This window comes from Macrobrachium nipponense, chromosome 40, assembly GCF_015104395.2.
Source record: "Macrobrachium nipponense isolate FS-2020 chromosome 40, ASM1510439v2, whole genome shotgun sequence".
Lineage (NCBI taxonomy): Eukaryota > Metazoa > Arthropoda > Malacostraca > Decapoda > Palaemonidae > Macrobrachium > Macrobrachium nipponense.
The window spans coordinates 35,425,534-35,449,533 of NC_061101.1; the positions used below are offsets into that span (position 1 = coordinate 35,425,534).

General features: G+C 38.2%; 1 protein-coding gene across 2 annotated transcripts in view; it reads right to left on the reverse strand.

Moving 5' to 3' along the window:
• Positions 1-24,000, reverse strand: part of LOC135212080 (metal regulatory transcription factor 1-like) — a 117,479-nt gene continuing 93,479 nt past the window's right edge. For both annotated transcript variants that reach the window (XM_064245440.1, XM_064245439.1), the window contains 2 exons: positions 1,192-3,759; positions 1-714 (listed from right to left, as the gene is read on the reverse strand). In XM_064245440.1, the coding sequence (XP_064101510.1) occupies positions 343-714; positions 1,192-3,597 (2,778 nt within the window). In that variant the 5' untranslated portion in view covers positions 3,598-3,759 and the 3' untranslated portion in view covers positions 1-342. The remainder of the gene's footprint in view (positions 715-1,191; positions 3,760-24,000) is intronic.

A 24,000-nucleotide genomic window follows, 5' to 3' on the forward strand; every position in this document is an offset into this window, starting at 1 on the left:
TCAATGTATTTTTATAAAACCAAATAAATACCATAAATATTTGTACAAATCATTTATCTCTACCAACTGTGACTAATGAGGATCTCCCCCACTGGGTATCACATACAGCAAAGTTGCCACTGCAAGGTTTCTCAAACAGCACATTCTGAATGTTCTCCACACAACAAGAATCACTCCATCACAATAACACCACTTTAAAAAATCATAGCCTCTTACCAGAAGTATTATGCACCATTTTGGTGCCATACTATCCCAGCTATTTTGACTGAATTGTATTTGGGCCTGCACTATCAATGACTTGCAAATATCAATAACTGATGCAACATATTAAACACTTCACTATCAAGATGCTTTCAGGGGGGACCCATTCACCTTCAGTTCCTCTCCTGTCCCCCCTCCCCCACTACCACCACTAGTTGGCCCTCCAGTAAATAGTTCTGCATTGCCAATGGCTCTCGGACCTGTACCGGCACCAAAGAGTCCTCCAGCAAATGGCTTTGTGTCCACTGTCTGCCTCCTGGATATCCAAGTTATAATGTTGTCCATAATGGACTCGATTGGTCGTCCATTCCACCCAAGTTCCTCCCATGTTGCTTTAGAGGGAAAGCCATACTCAAGGAACTTCCGCATGTTAATCTTGAGGCGTTCCTGTTCGTCCACACGCACATCAGCACAAGGACTTTTACCAGCCATGTCCAGAATTGTTATCAAAACCTAAAATAAAAGTAAAGAACATGATTTACAAGGTCTGGGTGATATTAAGAACATTATCCTTATAGTTACACTAAAAGACTGGCAACCCTTTTGCACATAGTATAACTTTAAACTTTGTGCTATGTAAATTACTTCAACTTCGATTGCATTAAAAAGTAAATTCAAAAGATATCACCTCTTATTTCTTTTGTATCTATATTCCTTTCATAGTAACTGCACTATTAAAATAATGTATATTTTCATTCTAAAACTTATTAAAAAAAATACTAGTTTTCTATTCTTGAATTAAGGAACAGTATTTTAAGCCTCATATCAATCAGTACCTTAAGCACATTCAATTATATCTGAATTACCCTATTGCAATACTTTTTTTACATAATTAACTTTCTATCTTTCTAAATATAATCTGAAGAAGCAATAATAACCATATAAAGCACCACCAGCCTTTTTTTAAAAATAGACAGAAATTATGCTAACCTGTTCGGCAGTCTTTTCAGGATATCCCATCTGCTTCATAGGTGCATCTCCAACTAGAGCAACCAGTGCAGTCTCCACCTTCCTCTTGAAAGCTACACCCTCGTGACCTCCAGGTAGGAGTGACATTAGCGACCTCTGGATATTTTCTCGCATGCTTTCTATGGAAGAGGTTAAACCAGAGCAGAACCCAGTGAGTGGTCCATCTGGTTTTTTGGGACAAACTATAATTTTTTCTTTTGGAATGTCAGAATCTATAATGATGTCAGAAGTAGAGTCTCCCATTTTTGACCAGGAAGAAGTTACAGGGGGAGGAGGAGGAGGAGGGGGAGGAGGAAGTACTGAAGGAGGTTGAGCTGAAGGCCGGGAAGGAGCAGGAGGAGGATGTAATGATAAAGCAGAAGAATGCATGGCAGGCTGGTGTGACATTAGAGGTGCACTATGAATGACAGACACTGTACTAGAAGCAGAAGAGGAATTTATCTGAGAGGGTATGCCATTAATTTGTACATCAGACACATTGCATGAAGAGGAGGTAATTGAACTAGAGGTTTGTGTTGGACTGACATGGCCATAAGTGGGAGATGAAGACGTGCAAGACAAAGAAACAGCACCTGATAATGGCTCAAGTGCTGATGCTACTGGTTGTGTGATGGAAGCATCTAATGATGATAGTGCAGGTGCAGTGCTTTCCTCTGGAGTGTGAATAGGAATGAGTGGTGGTGGCGCAACCTTTCGTGTTTTGTTTTTTTTACAATCAGAGTGGCCAACATCAGTAGATTTTCTCCTCAAGACATTAGACCGGGATGTAGGGGGAGATGGGGCAGCCGTTGCAAGAAGGTGATGAGGTACAGGTGTCACAGATGGCACAGGTGATAAAAGAGACTGAGACGTCGAAACTACTTCACTGTCAGAACATAACCCAATGGCTGTCTCATTAAACCTTGATGTTGGAACTTCTAATCTTTGGGATAGGTTGAGGGGTGCATTACCTTGTGTAACACTTCCAACAAACTGTCCCTCTGTCTGGGCACTGACTGACTGAGAAAGATCCAATGGATTAGTTTCTAAATTTTCTCTGGCCTGGGGTGGGGTGGTGCCTCTGTACATTTGAGAGACATAATTTGGTGACCCTCCATGACGCTGATCACCATGTGGAGTATTTGGATATGAATGAGATGCGGCACTAAGACCCACAGGTGTTATAGTGTTGGAAGAAAGTTGCTGACCGATGGATAACTTATGTATATTAAGGTGTGGGGAATTTGGGGCACTGGTATCCGAAAGTAAGTTAGGTTCCAAAGGAACAGCAACAAATGGAGGAGCTAAAGAAGTTACTTGTGAAACAGAAACTGAGCAATGGCTGACTAAAGGTTGAGCAAAAACCTCGGATGACAGCTGCTTCTGTGAAGATATGGAAGTCTGCAGTGCATTCAAGGGTGACCGTCCTCCTGGATACTGTTGCTTCTTTGGAGGCATTCTAATGGCTTGAGATGGCAATGAACAACTTGAAGGTGCTGAGGGGATCAAAGTCTCTCGTGGAGAGTCACAGGGGGTTACTGGTGGTATCAATCGTACTTTTCCATCCAAAACACTTATGTCTGACTCCTCTACTTTAAGGGATGCCCCTGAAAGCTGATTAGGTAGCCTATCAAAGGGCTGATCAGGAGATGAGGAAAATCCAGCACTTCCACCAGATTCCCGACCAGAATCCTCGGAATCACTTAATGTTACACAGGACCCACGGTCCCTCACTTCATCTGGTTCTGCCGAATGTGATATCACAGAGGTTGTCGAAACTGGGGGAGCCATGGGTGTCAACACAGTCATCTGAGGTTCGCATGTTGGGGGAGCCACCGACTGTATACCATGTGGTGGATGAAACTGTTTGAACTCTTGCATATTGATGGTGGATTCAGTCGTTGGGGTTGACTCCTCAACTTCAGGTTCATCTTCTCGTGCATGTTCATTTGGATGAACATGTGCCGTGTGAGCCACCAGATCCTGGTCACAAGAAAACACCTGTCCACATGGAATACAACGAACACCATTGTCTACTCTATGCACACGCACGTGTCTACTAAGATTTCCTGAATGTTCAAAAGCTCTACCACACAAATGACACGAATATGGACGTTCACGAGTATGAATTCTTCTATGGACCACTAAGTTGGCATACGCCGCAAATCCCTTGTGACAATATTCACACTGAAAGGGTTTCTCACCGGTGTGTGTTCTGACATGAATTTTCAGCACCTTTGAGCAAGTGAACCCCTTGTTACAATGCGTACAGATATAAGGCTTTTCTCCTGTGTGCCTCCTAATGTGTATCACAAGCTGTCCGTGTTGGGAGAATCTCTTTTCACAATGAGGGCACTGGTATGGCCTCTCACGGGTATGCACACGCATGTGGGTATTGCAGTTGCCCTTTGAGGCAAAGCTCTTGCCGCAGAAGGGGCAAGAAAACGGCCGCTCTCCTGTATGAGTCTTGTAATGTGCATCGAGGCGGGAACGGCGATCGAAGATTCTGGAACATATGTCGCAGCGCAACTCGGAAGTTTCGGTTGAGACCTGCAATGAAAAAAAAATATATTTTTCAACTGAAACTGCTGATACAAAGTCTTGAATTGAATTGAACTGAATATAGCATTTAGGCCAAGGCCAAGCACTGAGACCTATGAGGTCATTCACCACTGAAACTTATATTAACAGTAAAAGGTTAGAAAAGTGTAACAGGAGGAAATCCTCGCAGTTACACTATAAATCACAAGATGAAAGAAAGAGAATGTGAAAGGAGGGACAGCAAAAACAAAGTCTTAAATGTTTTACAGAAATGGTGCTTACAAAGATGAACACCTCCAGTAAACATTCGTCTGCAAAACCTAACTGATGATTAATTTTTCCACAGACACTATTTGAAATATATTCGGCAAGTTTTGATTCGTTATGAATAAACTCACACGATGAAAAAAAATCATATCCCGTTATTACAGCGCTGCCCTTCGAACACGCTTTTAAAGAGCTAAATACTAGCAGATAAAAAATGAGTATAACAGTATCTATGGAACATTCTTAATCTAACCTCCTCAAACTCCATCTCCTCCCAAGCAGAAACTGCTATATAATCTTTTCTTCTTCATAGTCACCGAATTCCATTTCAATTCATTCTCTTTCAATTTTTCTAAAAACTAAAAGTTAGGAAAGAATCAATGTGACATAAGCATAACAGGTTCAGAACGCGTATCATTCGTAGAAAGAAATCACAAAAGTACCCACCTGATTTCAGGCCACTTACTTCTTTTTTTTCCTGTTTCCACATCACTACATCGCCCTCCCCAGAGGCCTGTTCACTGACAGCAATAGCTCCGATACCAAAAGTTATGCATTACACAATCACATACAATCACAAATACAGCAAATCATTGGTAAGGTGTACTCATCTTCCGGGAAAACGTTCAAAATAATAAAACAGAAAATACATCGCCAAAGATCACAGTCCCTGAAGCAGAATAAAATCTATCCGTGCCATCGTTAAACATCCTAAAGAAGTCATACACCCTCACCCACTTATTTTCACTAATATCATCAAGACGCTGTGAACCAACAAAATCTATCTCTCTCTCTCTCTCTCTCTCTCTCTATCTCTCTCTCTCTCTCTCTCTCTCTCGTCTCTCTCGTCTCTCTCTCTCTCTTCCTTCTCTCTCTCTATATATATATATATCTATATATATATATATATATATATATATTATATATATATATATATTATCTGACCAACTCGGCACTGCCCCGGAAAAACTCCGAATGACAACCGATAAACTCACTCTCTCTCTCTCTCTCTCTCTCTCTCTCTCTCTCTCTCTTCTATTAAGATAGGTTGCTTCAATTACATTACCCAGCATTTTACATATTTCACTCCTTCTCACACCCACCTTCCTATCGGGCTGAACTTGAACTAGAAGGGCATCGGGAGTATCTCAGCGACCTCCAAAACTATGGATTAGACACTATAACTGTTGTTTCAAGTTATTGTTACATGCCATACCCTTCCCACCCCCACCCCTTTATGGCGTCCTAGTGATGTTTTAACCAACCCCCCACCCCCCACCCCCACCCCCCCGCCCAACAGTATTCATTTCCAGATTTCCAGAGAGTACGTCATACGTTTACCGAAATGAGTTATGATAAATTCGTAAAGTTTATTTAGTCACAAAGTCTATGGCAGGCTCACCCCCGTTTCAGGAAAGCCCTTGCCACAACAACCGTCTTTGTGCCACAGATGTCTTACCTCCACAATACTCTTTTCTAGTAAGTTACATGTAAACCAAGTTTGGTTGAACTTACCTGAATGCATTTCAGAGTTATGCTGGAACATATACACACAGACATACATACATACATCCACTATATATATTATATATTATATATATTTATCTATATTAGAATAGAATAATTATATAATATATATATAATAAAAATATATAAGAAATATATATATATATAATGGAATGAGAATGAGAGAGTTTTATGGGAGATGAGAGAGAAGAGGGAGAGAGATAGAGAGAGAGAGAGAGGGGGTAGAAGAAGAAGAGAGGAGAGAGGAAGGAATGGGGTAAATTCAACTCGGCAAGATGAGAATTATTTAATTGAGACGCTCTAGTTTTAATGGTGTACAGTTTGATGGACTTCAAAAAACTCAAGTTCAGGGGGTTACCGCTGTGCTAAGGCCAGAGAGAGAGAGAGAGAGAGAGAGAGAGAGAGAGAGAGAGAGAGAGAGAGAGAGAGAGAGAGCTTGGGGAAGTACCTGGGAGGTACAGGAGGAAAAAAATTGTTTCCCATCATTAAGTACTTCAACAGGTAACGAATATTAAGGAAATAGTGAGTATCCGTTTAGCTCTGAGGCCTCTTTTTACCACAAAGAGAATTAACCTACTCGTAAAGTAAAATGACAATGCCACAGTCTATCCCTATAACTGGAACGATTGTACATAATTATTCTTGAGCTTTGTAACTCGCGTATGAAGAATGTTTATGGTTTGATATCAAGTAATTATCGACTAATAATGAAGGGTAACGATGCAAATCCATTGAATTGACCGTTTAATTGTTTAAAGTCAAGCACGATCGAAATGACGAAGGAAATCTATCAGTTTCGAACTGAAGTCTACAGACCGAGATAACATTTCACATATATCACAAACTATGAAACTCAAGAACAACAGCACTAGAGAGAGAGAGAGAGAGGAGAGAGAGAGAGAGAGAGAGAGAGAGAGAGAGAGAGAGAGAGAGAGAGAGAGAGGAATCTCGCTCAATTTCTTTCGAAAAAATAATCAACCCACAAAGACCACAGCTATTTCAAACAAACTTGAGGCCAATCCAATGCATCAACTACGATTAGACAGAGGGAAAGTGCACAGGCCAGTCGTAGATTTTGTAGATTTTTCTAGCTCAGGCCTGAAGAAACAAAAAAAATTACATGACGGAAGAGAGGGAGTATTTAGCCCTGAAGCAAGATATAGAACTGTGGCATCCTTAAAAGGAAGAGGAGGTTTTATTAACAGAATCTACAACTAACTAAAATAATACATGGCACAAAATGTTTACATGATTGGTGTCTTAATGAATCTCGCATGTTAAAAAAAAGGTAATACAGTTCTCCTCTATACAGTCCAAGACGTCCAAGTGAGATCCCCTCCCCAATACATTAATTCTCCGATAGAGCGACGCACGAGCAAGAAAGACGGTAAGTGAGAGATTAATAACATTCTCAAATACCAGAACAGAAACCAGTCTGATATTGAATAAGAAAGACGAATAAATCAGATGGCAGTAAAACTATGCTCCCACGATATACTTTATTCGGGTCTCTCTTTCTTTTTTTACAAAGTATTTATTTTTCTGTTACCGACTTCATCAGTATCCAATGTACAATATTCATATAATCTACAATATTCATATAATCTATTTCCCCACATAATAACATTCTACACGGCCGAGGATTGCTTTGTTAAGTTGTTTATTGCTCTTCAGAAAGAACCAAACGACATTACATATAAAACAATGATTGTAAGACTACAGTAATGGCGTACATTTTTTGTTAAGGAAACAATAAAACGTAAAAACTCAGGAAAACCAATAAATCATGCATAAAAGAATGTGGAAACAAGCAACGACGCAAATAGCTCATGAGAAGCAAAACAGGCTATAAAAACCAATTGCAGCAAAACTATCGCAGGAAGCAAGCACAAGGAAGTTACCGCAAAGACTCACGACGCTTGTGAAGTCACAAGTATGGAGGGGCCGGATGGGGTCTTGAAGTCGATACTTCCAATCAAAGCAAATGCGCTTGCTGCTTGACCCCCTGACCCAGGGGCATTAAAGGGCGCACCACTAACACCCCTCCTTATCCCTTGCACGCTTCGACAATTTTCTTTCTTTCTTTTTTTTTCTTTTTTTCTTCATAACTCAAGGAAGACCAGACACCCTGGCTCCCCTCGAGGATTACGACAAGACCCCAAAGGTTCCCCTAGGCACGCTCAGTTTATCATTACGCTTCCTCTCCGGTATTTATTAATTACCCGAATTTTTTTTTTTTCGGGTTGGAGACTAAATTTCGTATGTTTTCCTTAAAACTAAAACGATATATCCAATATTTCTTCTCAGATTCAGTTGGAGATTAAATACGCAAAGGATTTCCTTAAAACTGAGACGATATATCCAATATTTCTTCTCAGATTCAGTTGGAGATTAAATATTACATTAGATTAGATATCCCTATAAGATTCAGTTGGAGATTAAATACTCAAAAGATTTCCTTTAAACTGTGACGATATATCCAATATTTCCTCTCAAATTCACTTGGAGGTCAAATATTAGACGAAATTACTTAAAACTGAAATTAGGTATTCCTATAAGGTCCACTTGAAGATTAAATAAAGGATTTCCTCAAAACTGAGACGATATATCCAATATTCATCCTAAGGTACATTTGGAGTTTATATATTCGACGAAGTTCCTTAAAACTGAGGGGAGATAACCAATTCTCCCTCTGAGTTTCAGTTGGAGATCAAATATTCGCCCATGAGATCCAGATCAGTCATTCCACGTTGACGGTGGGTTTGAGATTATTTCAAGGTCCCACCTGGGGTTTATATTAAACGGCCAATGTTTTTTCATTTAGACAGACTAGACATCAGTGTTCCTGTCAGGTTAAAATTACATATATCCCGAGTTTCCACAAAAGGACTCAGACGAGAGCTCTGAGACTCCGACTCCACACGATGGCAAACTTTTGCGAGTCTGGAAAAAAAACGGAAAAAAAAATCCACAGACGAAAACTCCAAGAAGAGTTCAAGTGCTGGTTGATGGGCCTTCCCATTCTTAAGAGTGCGAGGCAGGAGCTCCCGGTATTACTTAAAAAAATATCTATTTTCTAATCGAACCGATGGGCTTGTTGGTTAATACAACAGATGGCAGAGTAATTTCATGGTTTAGTAATGTCATTATTTGAGGCAATAAATTATATAATATTTATCATCATCAAGCATAATACCACAGCTTTAAAGCTAAGAATGCGATTAGTTTCAGAACTAACCTTCCATAACCGTCGGCGCCTCGCAACGACTAAACACCCGCACGTGTTATCATATAAATATACTAAATTTTGATGTATTGCATATATATATATAGATATATATATATATATATATATATATATATATATATATATATATATATATATATATATATTGTGTGTGTGTATTTCTGTATATAATCTCACATTACTCCTTTTCACCTTACGGAATGGGTATCACCAGAAGGGTGGTTAGAGCATTTCGATTTCTACGCTAGTCTTTAGGGGTGAAGTTGTCGACCCACACCTTTCATCTCGAGACGCTGTTAACCATTACAACTGGATGGAATGTTGGGTGAAAGGCCAGGGACATTCCACCCATCTAGCAAACGTGAGCCGAACGTTTGCACCATTCAGCCACAGGACCCACTTGGGGTGACTGCCTGAGGGTGGGCAGTAAGGAGTGGGGTCGCCATGCCCATCCGCCTAATATGACTGATAATACCTCAATCGTTTGGCAGAAAGGTTTGAGTTACCACGTCTCTACCGATATATAGATATATAGATATTAGATCTATAGATATATAAATATATATATGTTTATATATATAATATATATATATAATATATATAGATATATATATATATCATCTATATATATATATATCGTGGAAAATCCAGGAATTTAGGGAAAAGGGGTTGGGAGGCGGGGCAGTTAAAGTAAGTGACAGGGAGCGCTGAGGCGCCGAGGCAATAAACTACAGGTGTAGGGTGAAAGGTTAGCCTTCCCCCCCCCCCCCCCCCCCCCCCCCCCCCCCCCCCCCCCCCCCCCCCCCCCCCCCCCCCCCCCCCCCCCCCCCCCCCCCCCCCCCCCCACCCCCCCCCCCCCCCCCCCCCCCCCCCCCCCCCCCCCCCACCCCCCCCCCCCCGGGAGCAAAACGCTTTATAACATTTCACAAGCAATTTGCGGCAAGGTTTGGTACTTTTATGGTGGTTAATAGGAAAGACCTGAAACCAATTACGCATCCGTTTCAAGAATGATTCATTCTCTCTCTCTCTCTCTCTCTCTCTCTCTCTCTCTCAACTTATGAAATGTTTCTTCTTTATTCTCTACATTTACTTCTTGTTCTGTTCTGTTCTTCCTTTCTCGTGTTTTTAGTCCCTCTGGACCCTCAAAAACCCGTTGTTTCTTCGTTGATTTTTTTATTTTCATTTTACACTGGATTTCTGAAAATCTGTTCTTTATACTACTATTGCTACAACATCAACAGCAGCAACAACAACTACTACTACCACTATATTTATAAGTTTTGATTTTTGCTGATAATAATCCACTCTTGGGGGCATCACTCTATGTGTATATATATATATATATATATATTATATATATATATATATATATATATATATATATATAGATAGATAGATAGATAGATAGATAGTGTGTGTGTGTGTTCTGACTGAATTATGATAGTTAAGATGCAGTAAAGTACAGTTTTATAGGTTAAGGGCCGTAAGAACAAAGGGGTCATGCACGAGCAATCTCGGTTGGGTTATGGCACAGAATAGGTTGGGGAAGGGCATCTGACAACAGTCTTATGAATGTGGTTGAAGTGAACAAGAGTGTATGCAGATCCCCCTTTGATACTGTAAAATATAATGTTTACAGCTTTATGACATTCACACCGAAGAATGACTAAAGCAGATTTAATTCTTTAAGTGAATTTCATATCCGATCTTTTCTCCGTGAATTCTATATTTTATTATGATGTCGGGAAAGCCTTGCTGATTAGGTCAAAGAATTTAACTGGTTTATACGTGTCCCTATGGCTCGGTACAGTGGCCGAAAATACGGATGGACATTGCGCAGACATGAAACTCACTCATCAAGTGTATTGTTACGTGAGCTGCTTACTTTATCGGTAGGGGTACAGGGATTTTTTTTTTTCTTTTTTTTTTTTTTTTTTTTGCATGCATAATAAAAAGAAAGATTCAGGGTTCCCTATCAAAATTTTTTTCTCGGCCTTATTTAAGGATCAGTGATTTTATTAAGACTTCTATATTCGATCTCCAGTATTTCAGCGTGTCTATCGTAGGATTTTAAAAGACCTTTTTATCTTTGATAAAGATTTCAGTGCCTGATTTCTCCATTAGCGACTCAGCCCAATCGATCGACTGAAGGAAACGTCTCATTTCAACCAGTTTGCCCTGTGGACGTTGAACGCCGATAACGATAAAGGCGAGTCATTTTGAAGAAATGCTGGGAATGGTGCACATACAGACAAACAAGTTATTAGGTAGTGAGCAGAAAGCAGAGCGAGTTGCCTGAAAATGTTGCTTAGCAATGAATGATTAATTATTAGGCGAAATTACATAATATTGTAGGAAAGACTACGTCATTTACACATAAAAACCCAGTTCTTCAGTATTTGATTCCGAGACATCACCTTGCAATGGGACATCTGCTGACTTTTTTTTTCTTTCATTTTTTGAAAGGCCGCTCCACCGCTAGCCATGATTATAAATGTTTAAGCTATACTGTGATAGAGCAGATATGTAAGTAAGATGGTAGTAGATAATTCGATGACATATAGTGTAAATTGCCAGAAATGAGCTCTCTCTCTCTCTCTCTCTCTCTCTCTCTCTCTCTCTCTCTCTCTCTCTCAGCACAAAAACGCAGGTAACACTGACCAAGTGATCTCGAGAGCGACTACTAAAAACTTTCCTATCAAGAAGAAGCTCACTTGATCAACAGGAGGTTTTGCTAAGTTTACCACAAAACCCAAGAGGTTACTGAGCAGACCTCAACGGTGGACAAAAAGACCATACACTGTAGGGAGGGAAGAAAAAAAAAAGTTCAATGTGCGGTTCCGACCTTGACGTTTTTATTTACCGCGTCTTTCTCGCGCGCGCGCACAAGGGAGGCAAACTGAGGGAATAAAGAGAAGGAAATATGAAGAATACATAAGAACAAGGAGCTGCACAATGCTTACTCTTACTTCCGTTTACATACAGCGTGCATGCAAGCATATAATGTATTCATTACTTATGTTTGCGAGCATGCACGCTAAGTACTGCATTAGCATAACACTGGATTGCTGACAAACTAATGTCATAAACAACACCTTAATCCACAATGATAGGTAATTTACTTGAAAAGTAACTTCAATGATTATATATCATAAAAAAATATTAGGGAGAGCAAAACTACCAGTGTTTATACAAATCCATAGTTCTGTAACTGTATCAATATATATTTCAAAATAACACTTTACGGAGAGTCTTCTTTGTGAGACTGAAAAGGTCGAGAGGTCCCTGTAGTTGTAGATTTTTAACACAAATGTTCACAGTTACATAAATGTGGGTTAGTTTAGCCATTTTAAGACTGAATAGAGCAGAATATAGAAATAGGCTAAAGGCCCAAGCGCTGGGACCTATGAAGTCATTCAGCTCTGAAACAGAAACTGACAGTAAGACGGAATGAAAGGTGCAAGAAAAAGAAAACCTCAAAGCAGTTACACTTTGAAACAATTGTTCAAGAGGGTGGAAAGTCAGACGCAAGAAAGAGAGTAGGAACGAAGGTACAGTAAAAGGAATGAAAGAGATTGCACCAAAGACCCTTAAATAAACCCTACATTGCACCGCGTTAGGAGTACTGTTGGCACTAACCCCCTTACGGTGATACAGATTCTCGAAAGCTCTCTCTAGATTTAATTATAAACATGTGCACAGTTACATAATTGTGGATGCGTTTCTCCATTTTAAGACTACCCAAGCAAAACGGTCTGGACATAATATGAAAGGGCAATGAGTAAAATCTCCCTTCATCAGAAAAGGGAAAATTCGAGCCCGTGAGGAAAATGTTTAAATGTATTCGATGATTCATACACGTTTACAAGTACAAGATTACAAACGAACACAAGCACACGGGTGAATCAGAGTACGTACTTGGATCTCAAAGAGCGCGTCATTACACGTCCTTACAAAAACCCTTTCGTACCATCGCATGCAAAAGACAACCAACTTCATGCCTTGACAAAGTCATAACACAAGTCTCCAATTTCAAGCACTTACCATTTTACCATTTTCCTATTTCGTCACCGCAAGTTGAGGGTTACAAAAGTGTCTTCAATCAAAATTCCCACCTTCTGCCACAAAGTTTCAATTAAAGTGATTACAATTACGTGCCGTCCATTTTTTTGCCGTCAAATTCGTCGAAAAGATCCACACAACGAAAACTTGCATGCAACTGCCGGCTTCCGTCAGGTTCCTGGAACTGACGTCTCTCTCTCTCTCTCTCTCTCTCTCTCTCTCTCTCTCAACAATTCTCACAACTGTAAATCACTCCCAAACCTGTTTTCTTTTGCGTGCGATTCTTATTTCACAGCAAACGTTCGAGGTTATGAAAAACTGACAATGGTAAATCATGTTCAGATTCCTCAGCTTTCTTTCCATAATGTCGCTTCACTGCACAAACGTTTGAACAAAATAGCCTACACAAGTCTTTTCACACAAGCTGAAAAGCCACTCTTTGGCTAAGAGGCAGTATATTAGTTTGACGAAGCAGTAATAGGATCCGAAATGACCTGGAAAAAAAAACAAGGACAAGAGTAGTGGATTCTTTCAAAACGGAGCCAATGCCTCGTTTCCAGACGGCCACAGATGAATCCAAGGAAATTATCTCGACGTTACAGCCCAAGAAACAAAGATGGGGAAACGCTTCGAGTCAACTGCCCTTGCAGCTGCAACATACCCACGAAAATGTGCAACAAAGCCGCTAAACCTGAGGGAAAGAAGCATGCGTGCCACCCGAAGAGGATTCTTAATATTCGAATGACTAATAATTCTATACGAATGGTGACTATCACCTTAATGTGTGCGTAATGTAAAATGATGCAATAATTTTAAATAATTATGGTGGCGCTTCTCCGAAGAAAATCCCTTCAGATGGCACGCACGACTGAGCAGTGCTCTTAGTGGCACTATTGAGTCGTCCATCAGTACCTAGCCTTAGTAGAGTCATCAGAACATGCCTCAACAACAAAAGGTTGGTTATTATCGTCACTGCCTTATTTCTTTTTATTTATCTCTAACTTTTTATATCGACTGCAATCATTCTCGGTTAAACTTTAAACTGAATTAAGAACGCCTACAAATTTGAGTCAAAACGTGAAAACAGTCCCTTAAGTCAAATTGTTCATGAAACAAACCTATAATATAAATACAAAACTATAATAACGCTCAGCCAATTGTAACATAAATACACATAAGCCGAGTCTCTTTCTTTCATCGAACACTAAGTCAGCCATTTTAATACAAACTGCCAGACTGCAGGTGATACACCATCACCTTCCAAGAAGACATTTCCTACAATTATGTAACCAACATCTTTCATGTCTGACGTATCCTATGAATACTGCGGAGAAGGAAAATACACGGGTCGCGAAAGTCAAAGTAACCTGGAACGGAAAAAGCCTCCAGTAATTACTGGGCGCGGTTTGTTAAGCACGTGGCTGGAAGGAGGACCACTTTGACGGAATTGAGGATGTAAGGGATGGTAAGGAAAAGGTAAAAAAAAAGTGTTTATGTTAATGACATGTAAATGGAAAATACATTAGAAGTAGTTTGCGCGAACAAAGGACTTCCCACTCGTTTTCCATCTCGTGGCTCTAAGTTTTACAGTATATTAGATCAATTGCTATCTTCTTAGTTTTATTATCAGCTCGCGCTGGTGCTATTAGATACCTCCATCACAGCAAGTTAAACAGGCAAATCGTTTATTTCTACGGATTTCGGTGATAAAGGGGTGGTTAACATCACTCCAGGGCTAATAACTCGATCAGTCAATAGTACTGATTTGAAGAGCTCATAAAACGTTTCTTTTATTTCATACCGACACCAAGCACTTAATATTTCCCAATGTGTTTTATGTTGCTTGAAAACCTTAAAGAAAAATAAACAATTTCAAAGCACCACTTCGAAAATCTGGAAGACGCTCGCTAACTTGCAAATTGGTTTTCAAATTTTACCTTCATTAATTAGTATTATATGAATCTCTCTCTCTCTCTCTCTCTCTCTCTCTCTCTCTCTCTCTCTCTCTCTCTCTCTCTCTCTCTCTCTCTCTCTCTCCTCGATGACACGATATGGTGATGTGATACAAACCAATTAATAACATGGCCTTTAAATTACGGTGCAAAAAGCGTTATTTAAATCAGTACTGACAGCTGTTTCATTACAGTACGTGCACTCAGAAAATCTCGTTATGGGGCTGAAGAAGTCAACTATATTGTTGCTTCAAATAACAAATAGGCAATGAAGTGACCAGAAGGTCAACAAAACAACGTCAAAATGTTCAAACGATCACCGAAGAATAAGCGTCATGTGCCTTCCAACCGGCGACGGCAATTTAAGCTGCCTTTATCGGTAGAAGTTGCGCCCGGTCTCTTGTTCTTTTTGAGTATCAATATTCTTTTTCTGTACGAGGTCATAAAAGCGTCGAGAAGCTCGCCGAGACGCATAAAACACCTCGTAATCCTCATGATTTAGATGACATCATCCTTCGCATTTGTTGGGTTAACGGCGCGCAATTCTCACTGCGTCCATAAATTGTCATGACGCGGACGAAGCGCAGTTTACTGAATTTGCCGCGATCGCCGTTTATTTTCACTGCCGCGTCACCTTTTCATATGGTTCTTGATCGTAGCGATTTCCTCCCTCCTTCACTTTAAACGCCAAATTCCCCGGTCTCTTTATCGTCATTTTTTCCGAGATTGTATTGTCTTCCCCAAAAGTAAACAGGCAATCAATTACCCGGAGTTTTGCAGAGGTTAGAAATGACAGTCATCCACATAATAAAACCTGAATCAACTGCTTCAAATTCACGTGCATTACTCAAGCAGAGGTGCCGAAGTCGACTTCAGTTCGCCTGCACTACGAACCTTTCTCACCTGCTCCACAAAGGGGGGGACAGATATTAAATGACACCTTTCATAATCAGAAACTTTGATCTTTTACCACAATGTCTCCCAGTCATACCACAACAGGAGGGGATGAGACAACATTTTTCGCAATTTTCGCACTGCGACTTGTCATTTCTTTATATTATAACTGAAAATGACTATTTTGAATAAATTAACAAGTTGAAATTTCACGTTAAGGCTGATTTTGTCATTTCAAGACGCACGAAGAAGTCTGCCAAGGTTTACCCTTCAAGAGACATATGAGGCACATAATAAGTGGTGGAATGTATATACTATGTTGACATTAAATGTGAAAAAGAAACCGTGATTCACTTCCAATTTCAACATCTTTTCGCTGACCCTACTCTATTTTGGACGCACGCTACAGCGAAGGCAAACTAATATTTAAAAAAAGAAAAAAAAAACTTTGAAGGACACAATTATTCTGCATTTTCCTGCCTTTATGATCTCGAATGAACTTAAGAAACTGATGAATAATGAAAACTTTCATATCTTAAGGTATTCACGCGTTGCGTAAAACGGTCACCTTGCTGTCATTTGAAAAGGATGCCTCTCAAGAAAACTATGACCAACAAGGAAAAAAAAACAATACTTGGAAGCATAAAGCCCGCAATACAAAGGCACTTTAATAAAAATTCCATTTCGTTTCAGTACTATAAGATATGAACAGTACTTTCTGTTACATCCATACCGGCACTCTTGTTCCAACGCGACTGGAAATCAAAATTCAACAAAATAGTTTGAGGTCTACAGCTTAGAAGTGACTGAACTCGCGAACACTAATTCCTTATTCCTGTCATATCATTATTATTATATCCATGGTCTGTTTTTTCGAGACCGTGATTATATCCAACCTTCCTTTCCCAATAGGAAGCAGAAATGCATAGGTCATTCTTCATCTTCAAAGTGTACATCTCCAATGTATGTATTTTGTCTTAATTTCATGTATTTCCACTAAAGTACTTGGCAATTTGTTAAAAGCATATATTCACTAACAGTATATATTTAGAACAATTACAAATTCCTGCTTATCTTGTAACACTACTTTGATCCTTCTACCTGTGTTCTTGCATAAGAATTTTCCTTTACCCAGAATACAGTGAGTATGTCATTACCGTCTTGAAATCAGATAAACTAACGAATTAGCTGGTAGGCAGGAAATTGCTCTCTCATGCCACTATCTTGTGACCTTGAATTTGAGGGCAATTCTAGATAAGGGGGGAACGAAGCGAAGAATAAAACTGTCAAAGGGACAATTTTTTTATTTCAAAACACATGAAAATAGTAAGAAAGATAGAGAGACCATATGACTCAGTATATACAAATGGTACCTGAATATAGGAGGTTTCCTTTTGTTATGAAAATATGAAAAACATTAAATGTATCCATACGACCATATATAGCTAAAAGCTCCATAAATGCAAGTTGTAAGATTTTCTTTAAAAAAAAGTGAAATATAATCATAGATAAATACCTCTGTTATTTGACACCTTCAACGGAACCTCAAAATACTTCCAACGTCATTATCGTCATCACATTCATTACATGACATGACATGGACATTCACATGTGTTTAGCAATGAAGGACGCGTGGACTAATAAGGAAGGGTGGAAGGAAGCAACTGGAGAAGTATTATTCAATGTACAATGAAATTTATATCAACGTAAGTATCAAGTATTAACTGATCAACTCACAAACACATGAATTATATAATCCAAGGCATTTTTTTGGAGCCAGAGCCGATTTTTCAAGTAGACTAAATACAGGAACTACAGTAATCACAAGGCCGGATATTAACAGATAACGAAATCCTGTGATACACAGAATATTATATATATATATATATATATATATCTATATATATATATATATATATATATATATATATATATATATATATATATATATATATAATGTGTGTGTGTGTGTGTATAAGTATGTATGTATGTATGTGTGTTTGGTTTTGTTTTCATATATAACTCGTTAACCAGCAACTTATGTAGGATCTACAGGAACTAGATTCTTAATCCAAGCCTTTCGCAGTTTTATTATTGAATTTACAAGCTCGCTAAAAAACACCTTGAAACGTAAAATATCAACTAATTACGTATTAGCTGATTTTCGTCGGAAAACGGGAATTATCTGCATCCACAGTCTTCCGTGTCAGAGTTGAATTCCCATGCAAACAAAATACAAATCGCAACAACCACAACAGGCAAAAAAAAAAAAGCGCCGAAGTTTTTTCGGCGCACTCTGTACATCATTCTGTGTGAAACTTTCAGCCACGGCCCGATGGTGGCCTGTGTTTTTGCCACATATAGCTGTGTCAAACGCACGATCATGGCTAACTTTAACCTTAAAAAAAACACTGCTGATGATTGGAGTGTGGATGACCAACAAACCAATTGGCAGTCCTCTGGCCTCTGCAATTTTAAGATCTGAGGGGGGACGGAAAAAGTGCGGACGGACAGACAAATAGCCATCTCAATCATTTCCTTTTACAGAAACTAGCATTTATTACAGTCCTCCTGATTAGACCAGAAGTAACCACCACTAACCAACCTAGGCAATTGTTAATGGCCGATTTCAACAATTTCTTGAGGGTCTTTCTTATTATGAGACACAAATGACGGCTCCGAGGGGAATCTTCTCATAGTATATCATGTCACTTCCTCCTGTCAGTCCAATCATTGCACAAATAAGAGAAATTACCTTCCGGGAATATACAGTAGTTCTTCATATTTTATAAAGCTATAACAGCATTTCTGCCCTTTTTAAAATACTGTTGTAACAGTTGAACACATTTGGCAGATTAGAAAATATTTACATCAAATATGGAATGTAGACGGTTAGTTTTACTAGGATGTATGCTATCAACAAATCAACAAATTCAACCTCTTGTTCGTTCTCCCATTATTGCTCTCTCTCTCTCTCTCTCTCTCTCTCTCTCTCTCTCTCTCTCTCTCTCTCTCTCTCTCTCTCTCTCTCTCTCTCCACAGTATAAAAGAAAATTTGAGAGAGAGAGAAAGAGAGCAATTTCTGGTTTTAATCATTCTATAACTATCATGTTGTTTTATCTTCATAGTGGTTATCGCAAGGACTCTGCGCAGGGAGCGATGATCCAGAATTCCAACTTGGTATATGCCTGGTACTTTCACTGGGTCAACAGCAGCAATTGCCTCTTTCTGCCTGGTCGCAACTTGGGTAGAGAAGGCTTGGGCGTTGATCGTGGTGTATTATGTTCGGTCATCAGGACATACTGTACGACCCTTGGTTCTGCTGCTCATGAGCAGACTTTTAAACTTTGAATGGCGATGTGCTAATTAAACCGTGAAATTCTGGAAGGCTTTGAAATATTTTCAGAATTTATTCACAACGACGTGCAAACTGTGTGTGTCCATAATTACAGTGTGTGTGTGTGTGTGTGTGTGTGTGTGTGTGTGTGTATGTGTGTGTTTCTATGTATGTCACATCACATATATATACACATCCACATATAATTGATATGTATGTGCATGTGTAAGTACGTGTGTATTTAATCAATTATGTATGTAAACGAGTACGCGACATGTATATGTATTTAATACTAACTACACAATAAAATCGCAACAAAAAACCACGACGGAAAAAAAAAAAAACACTCGACAAGAAAAAGCCGCCGTAACTATTTACGACAGGAAAGGGGGGGAGGAGGGTGGGATACACCCTGGGGGTCTAGGCAATTCGTACCTTGAATAACATTCCGATTCCTTTTGTTGTTTTTCTTTCTTCTTTCCTTAATTCGCTATGGCTATTTTTCGCTCCTGCTCTTGCATTTCATAGCCGCCCGATTCCGAGTGATTTCCAAGGTGCTCGGGGCCGGAAAGAGAGAGAGAGAGAGAGAGAGAGAGAGAGAGAGAGAGAGAGAGAGAGAGAGAGAGTGCGTGTGTATCTGATGTAGTAACGATTACATAGCCGAGGGCCCCAAATTTTAAATTATACTATACATAATGTAGTACATCTTGACAGATCACATGACTTAAATCTATAAATTTTTTTTCTCTCTCTCTCTCTCTCTCTCTCTCTCTCTCTCTCTCTCTCTCTCTCTCTCTCTCTCTTCTTCTTCTTCTTCCGATGCTGTGACTCAGATTAACAAATAACTGCCCTTTATAGTCAACAGAGGCATTCTGGATTTTCAAAGAAGTGAACCAATACAGCTCATTTCTTCTGAAGGATAAGGTTATTACACAAAAATAAAAATATATTACTGTTACCTAAAGAGAAATATCATTCATCCGGCGAAGAACAGTGCGAACTTACATTAAAGAGCCATGTAATGAGTAAATTAATGATAAAAACACGTGTCCTCACCATCTGTCTATCTATAATGATAAAATCCGAGTGGAGCATTATCTATTTGTCGCCCTGGGTAGGATGGTGTAGGTAAGGGGTCGGGAAAGAAGGGGAGACATGACGCATCCCATCCTCCTCCTGCTAACCTGTTTGTCCACCCGGGTGGGGGGCGGGGTAGGTAGGGGGTCAGGAGGGTTGTGGGAGATATGACAGGCAGCGCCGGGTTCCCGCGCAGCGTAGCACATGCCATCAAGCTCGCCTAGAAATAATGTATGACGTTTCAAGGCAGAGTTGCTCATTAACTGTAAGACATACCAACTAATATTTGCTACTAAATGAAATATTGAGGGAAACGTACACGAAACACACGCATGAATGCAAAGCGAGCGAAATTACGACATTCCAGTAAATTACTCCTGGAGAGCATGAAAACTGGCATTTTCCATATTTCAACTATTTATGATTTCTATTAAACATTGTACTTTCTCTTGACCTTATCACTTGCAAACATCAGTGCCAAATCCCCTGAGATGCGTGTGGGTGTCATACATACACACAAAACACAAACACACACACACTATATATATATAATATATCATCCAATAAGAGGTCGAAGCTAGTCCCCATCATGTAACAGGTGAAGAGGCAAAACAGCTCAATACATTGGGTGCTTTATTGTTGCCAGCATTTCAATTCTATGGCTCATTTTCAAGGCTATAAGAAACCAAAAATACACAAATTACAAACTTGTCCAGTAAGATTAACATAAATTGTCACATACAATAACCACGAGAAAAAAAAATATAAAAATAAAATAAAAATGAAAATAAGTAAAAATCCTCACAATGCATTAAAACATAAGTAAAAAATTGTTAAAAAAAAAGTTTAAAAATATAAAACAAAACCATACAATATGTATATATATATATATATATATATATATAATATATACTATATATATATATACGAAAATCGATATAAATATATAATGCACCTAAAGAAACTTCAACACCGAGAAGAAGCTAAAATATTTTTTTAAAAGACAAGAAACTCATTAACACACGAGAAAATTCATGACCATGTATATGCAAAGTGTAAATTCATGGTTTAAACGAGGAGATTATTTGCAAACACCCAAAAACCCTCACTCATGCAGGTATGCAGGCCGCCAGAAGATGAAGGAAATCACTTTCACATGCAAGTGAACACTTGTAATATAGTCGATATATTCTTTTTACCCGTGAGATTTCGAATGAAAATTACTTGATAATTGCATTAACTAAAAAAAATGGTTCCCCAAAATTAAAATTAACTCTATACTATTACATTTAAAGGAAAACCTAAGGCGTTTCGTCCACACACAAGCACATCCCCTCCCCACACATATACGTATGTAAATATATATATATATATATATATATATATATATATATATATATATATATATATATATATATATATAAAGGCATACATAGCATAACCTTTTATATACTTCGTGATCAAGTTATTTCAAAATTAAATATAATTATATATATATAATTATATATATATATATAAATATATAATATATTTATTAAATATATATATATATATAATTATATAATAATTGTGTATATGTATATCTATATATATATATATATTATATATTAATAATAATAATTAAATATATATCTATATATATACACATTATATAATTTCAAATATAAACCCCTATTCTTCTGAAACAAGGCCACTCGGGACATGACTTGCAATTCAAGCTACCAAAGAATCTTGTTCATTTGAAAGAAGTTAAAGAAGATAATAAGATATTCAGGTAAAATGATAAATAGATTTCATATGTAAATAAATGATTGAAATAATAGGCGATTTGTCTATATTGCACAAAAATCCTCAGGGAGCCTGTTCCACAGTCCAAAATTCGGGGGAATGAAGGACCTCTGGCACAAACAAGTTCGACAGCGTGGTACATTGACTGCATATTGGTGCTGCTGTTCAGCAAATCTAGTCGTCTTTTGGCAGGAAAAGAGGGTCGTGATCAGTGGCGATATTACAAGTTTTCTGTCAAAATACAATTTATGAAAAAAATTACACCATCTATCTATCTATCTATATATATATATATATATATATATAATATATATATATATATATATATATTATATTATTATATCGTATATATATATATCGATATATATACGCAGCAGGCAAGGGGTCTGAAAGGGCAAGAGAATCTTCTTTCAATTGTGTGAACTGCCCACTTGAAGGTGCAACGGGTGACTGTAGTCATTCAAAAGTACTCTACAAAAACTCGAACGCAATGTTCAGTCATGGGCACTTCCGGCAAATCCTTCAAAATATTTTAGTGATTTATGACACCGGAAGTCATTACGGGAAATTACGGAACCCAACCAAACACAAACACATTGCTGTCGAGCGCTGCCCTTTACGAGTATCACCTATTTATCGTAGGAATTTTAAGTTTTTATTGTTTCGCAGCTAAATTTCCAGTCTTTTTATTTAATCTATTTATTCAGATCTTGACAGAATTCTAGTCTCCTTGCTTGTCAGATATAGAACTGGATAAAAAGGAACGTCTTATAAATAACAGTAAAACCAATAAAATGAAAAATCAGCAAAAATATTTTTAGATGGAGCCCGAGCTCACAGCATAAAATAATTCAGAGAGAGAGAGAGAGAGAGAGAGAGAGAGGAGACAGAGAGAGAGAGAGACGAGAGAGAGAGAGAGAGAGCGGAGAGAGAGCCATCAAAATCTGCACGCCGCTCTGCCGAACATATGTTACAATCATGAGTAAAATTCCTGCCAGGTTGTAATCATATCCCGCGGCTTTTGGAGACCACACCAAATAATATTTTATATATCATATATATATATATATATATATATATATATATATATATATATATATACTTATATATTATATCTTAATATATATATATATATGTCAGCTTTTATATGTCAGCTTTCCAGGCCATTCCTGTGAGACAGTCCAAAAAGGAAATGGTTGGACGAACTGCAATTGTAACCCAAAAAACAAAGTAGTAATTTGGTAGTTGCAACAGAAATACCTTCAACTTAGCAAATATAACATCTAGGAAGTAAAGATGGAGAATCAAAACGTTTTACTGTCGACGTGCAGTGCTATAATCAGTATGGACATTCTTATATAGCTTAATGAAAATTTTGCTACAGTTCAACAAACATTTTGATATAGTTTAATAAAATTTTTAAATATTTCAAAAATTATGAATAAACACGAAATACAGCTCCCATCTTTAATATAAACGTACTTTTGAATGCTGAACAATATCAGCTTGCTCAAATTATTTACTGAAACCGTAAAGTAATTTAAACATATAAAAATAGTGTGACCACTGAGATTTTTTTTTTTTTCAGCCCAATCCCATGGACCCACGATTTGAACGACCTTACATCTGGATCTACACTACACGAAGGTGATTGCATCATAATTGACAAACGGAAGCTCTGTTTTTCTTGGAAAGATGATTTAGTAAGAAAAAATAAAAGACTACATACTCCCACTTGAAAGGGATCAAGGTTATAACAAAATTTTAATCTTAATCTACAATGAACAATTAAGAAGCTTTCACGTTATATTTTGTCCCTTTGTCCCAGTAGCTAACCTAGAGTATTTTCACCATTTAAAAAATCACGTAGCTTGGAAGCATACGTTGGCCATCCATTTCAACACACACAAATTCCTTTTACCTGGAAAGCTTTCCTCAAAATTTGGAGGAAATGTGTTGAAAAGTTAAAACGTGACGCCAAAACGACAGATACCGGCCAAACTTTTTCTTAGCTCATGTGAGGTAGGTTTACTTTGATAATTAATAGATATTTGCCGTGCCAATACATTCAATCCTGCTCAGACTTCATGGAGCAATTC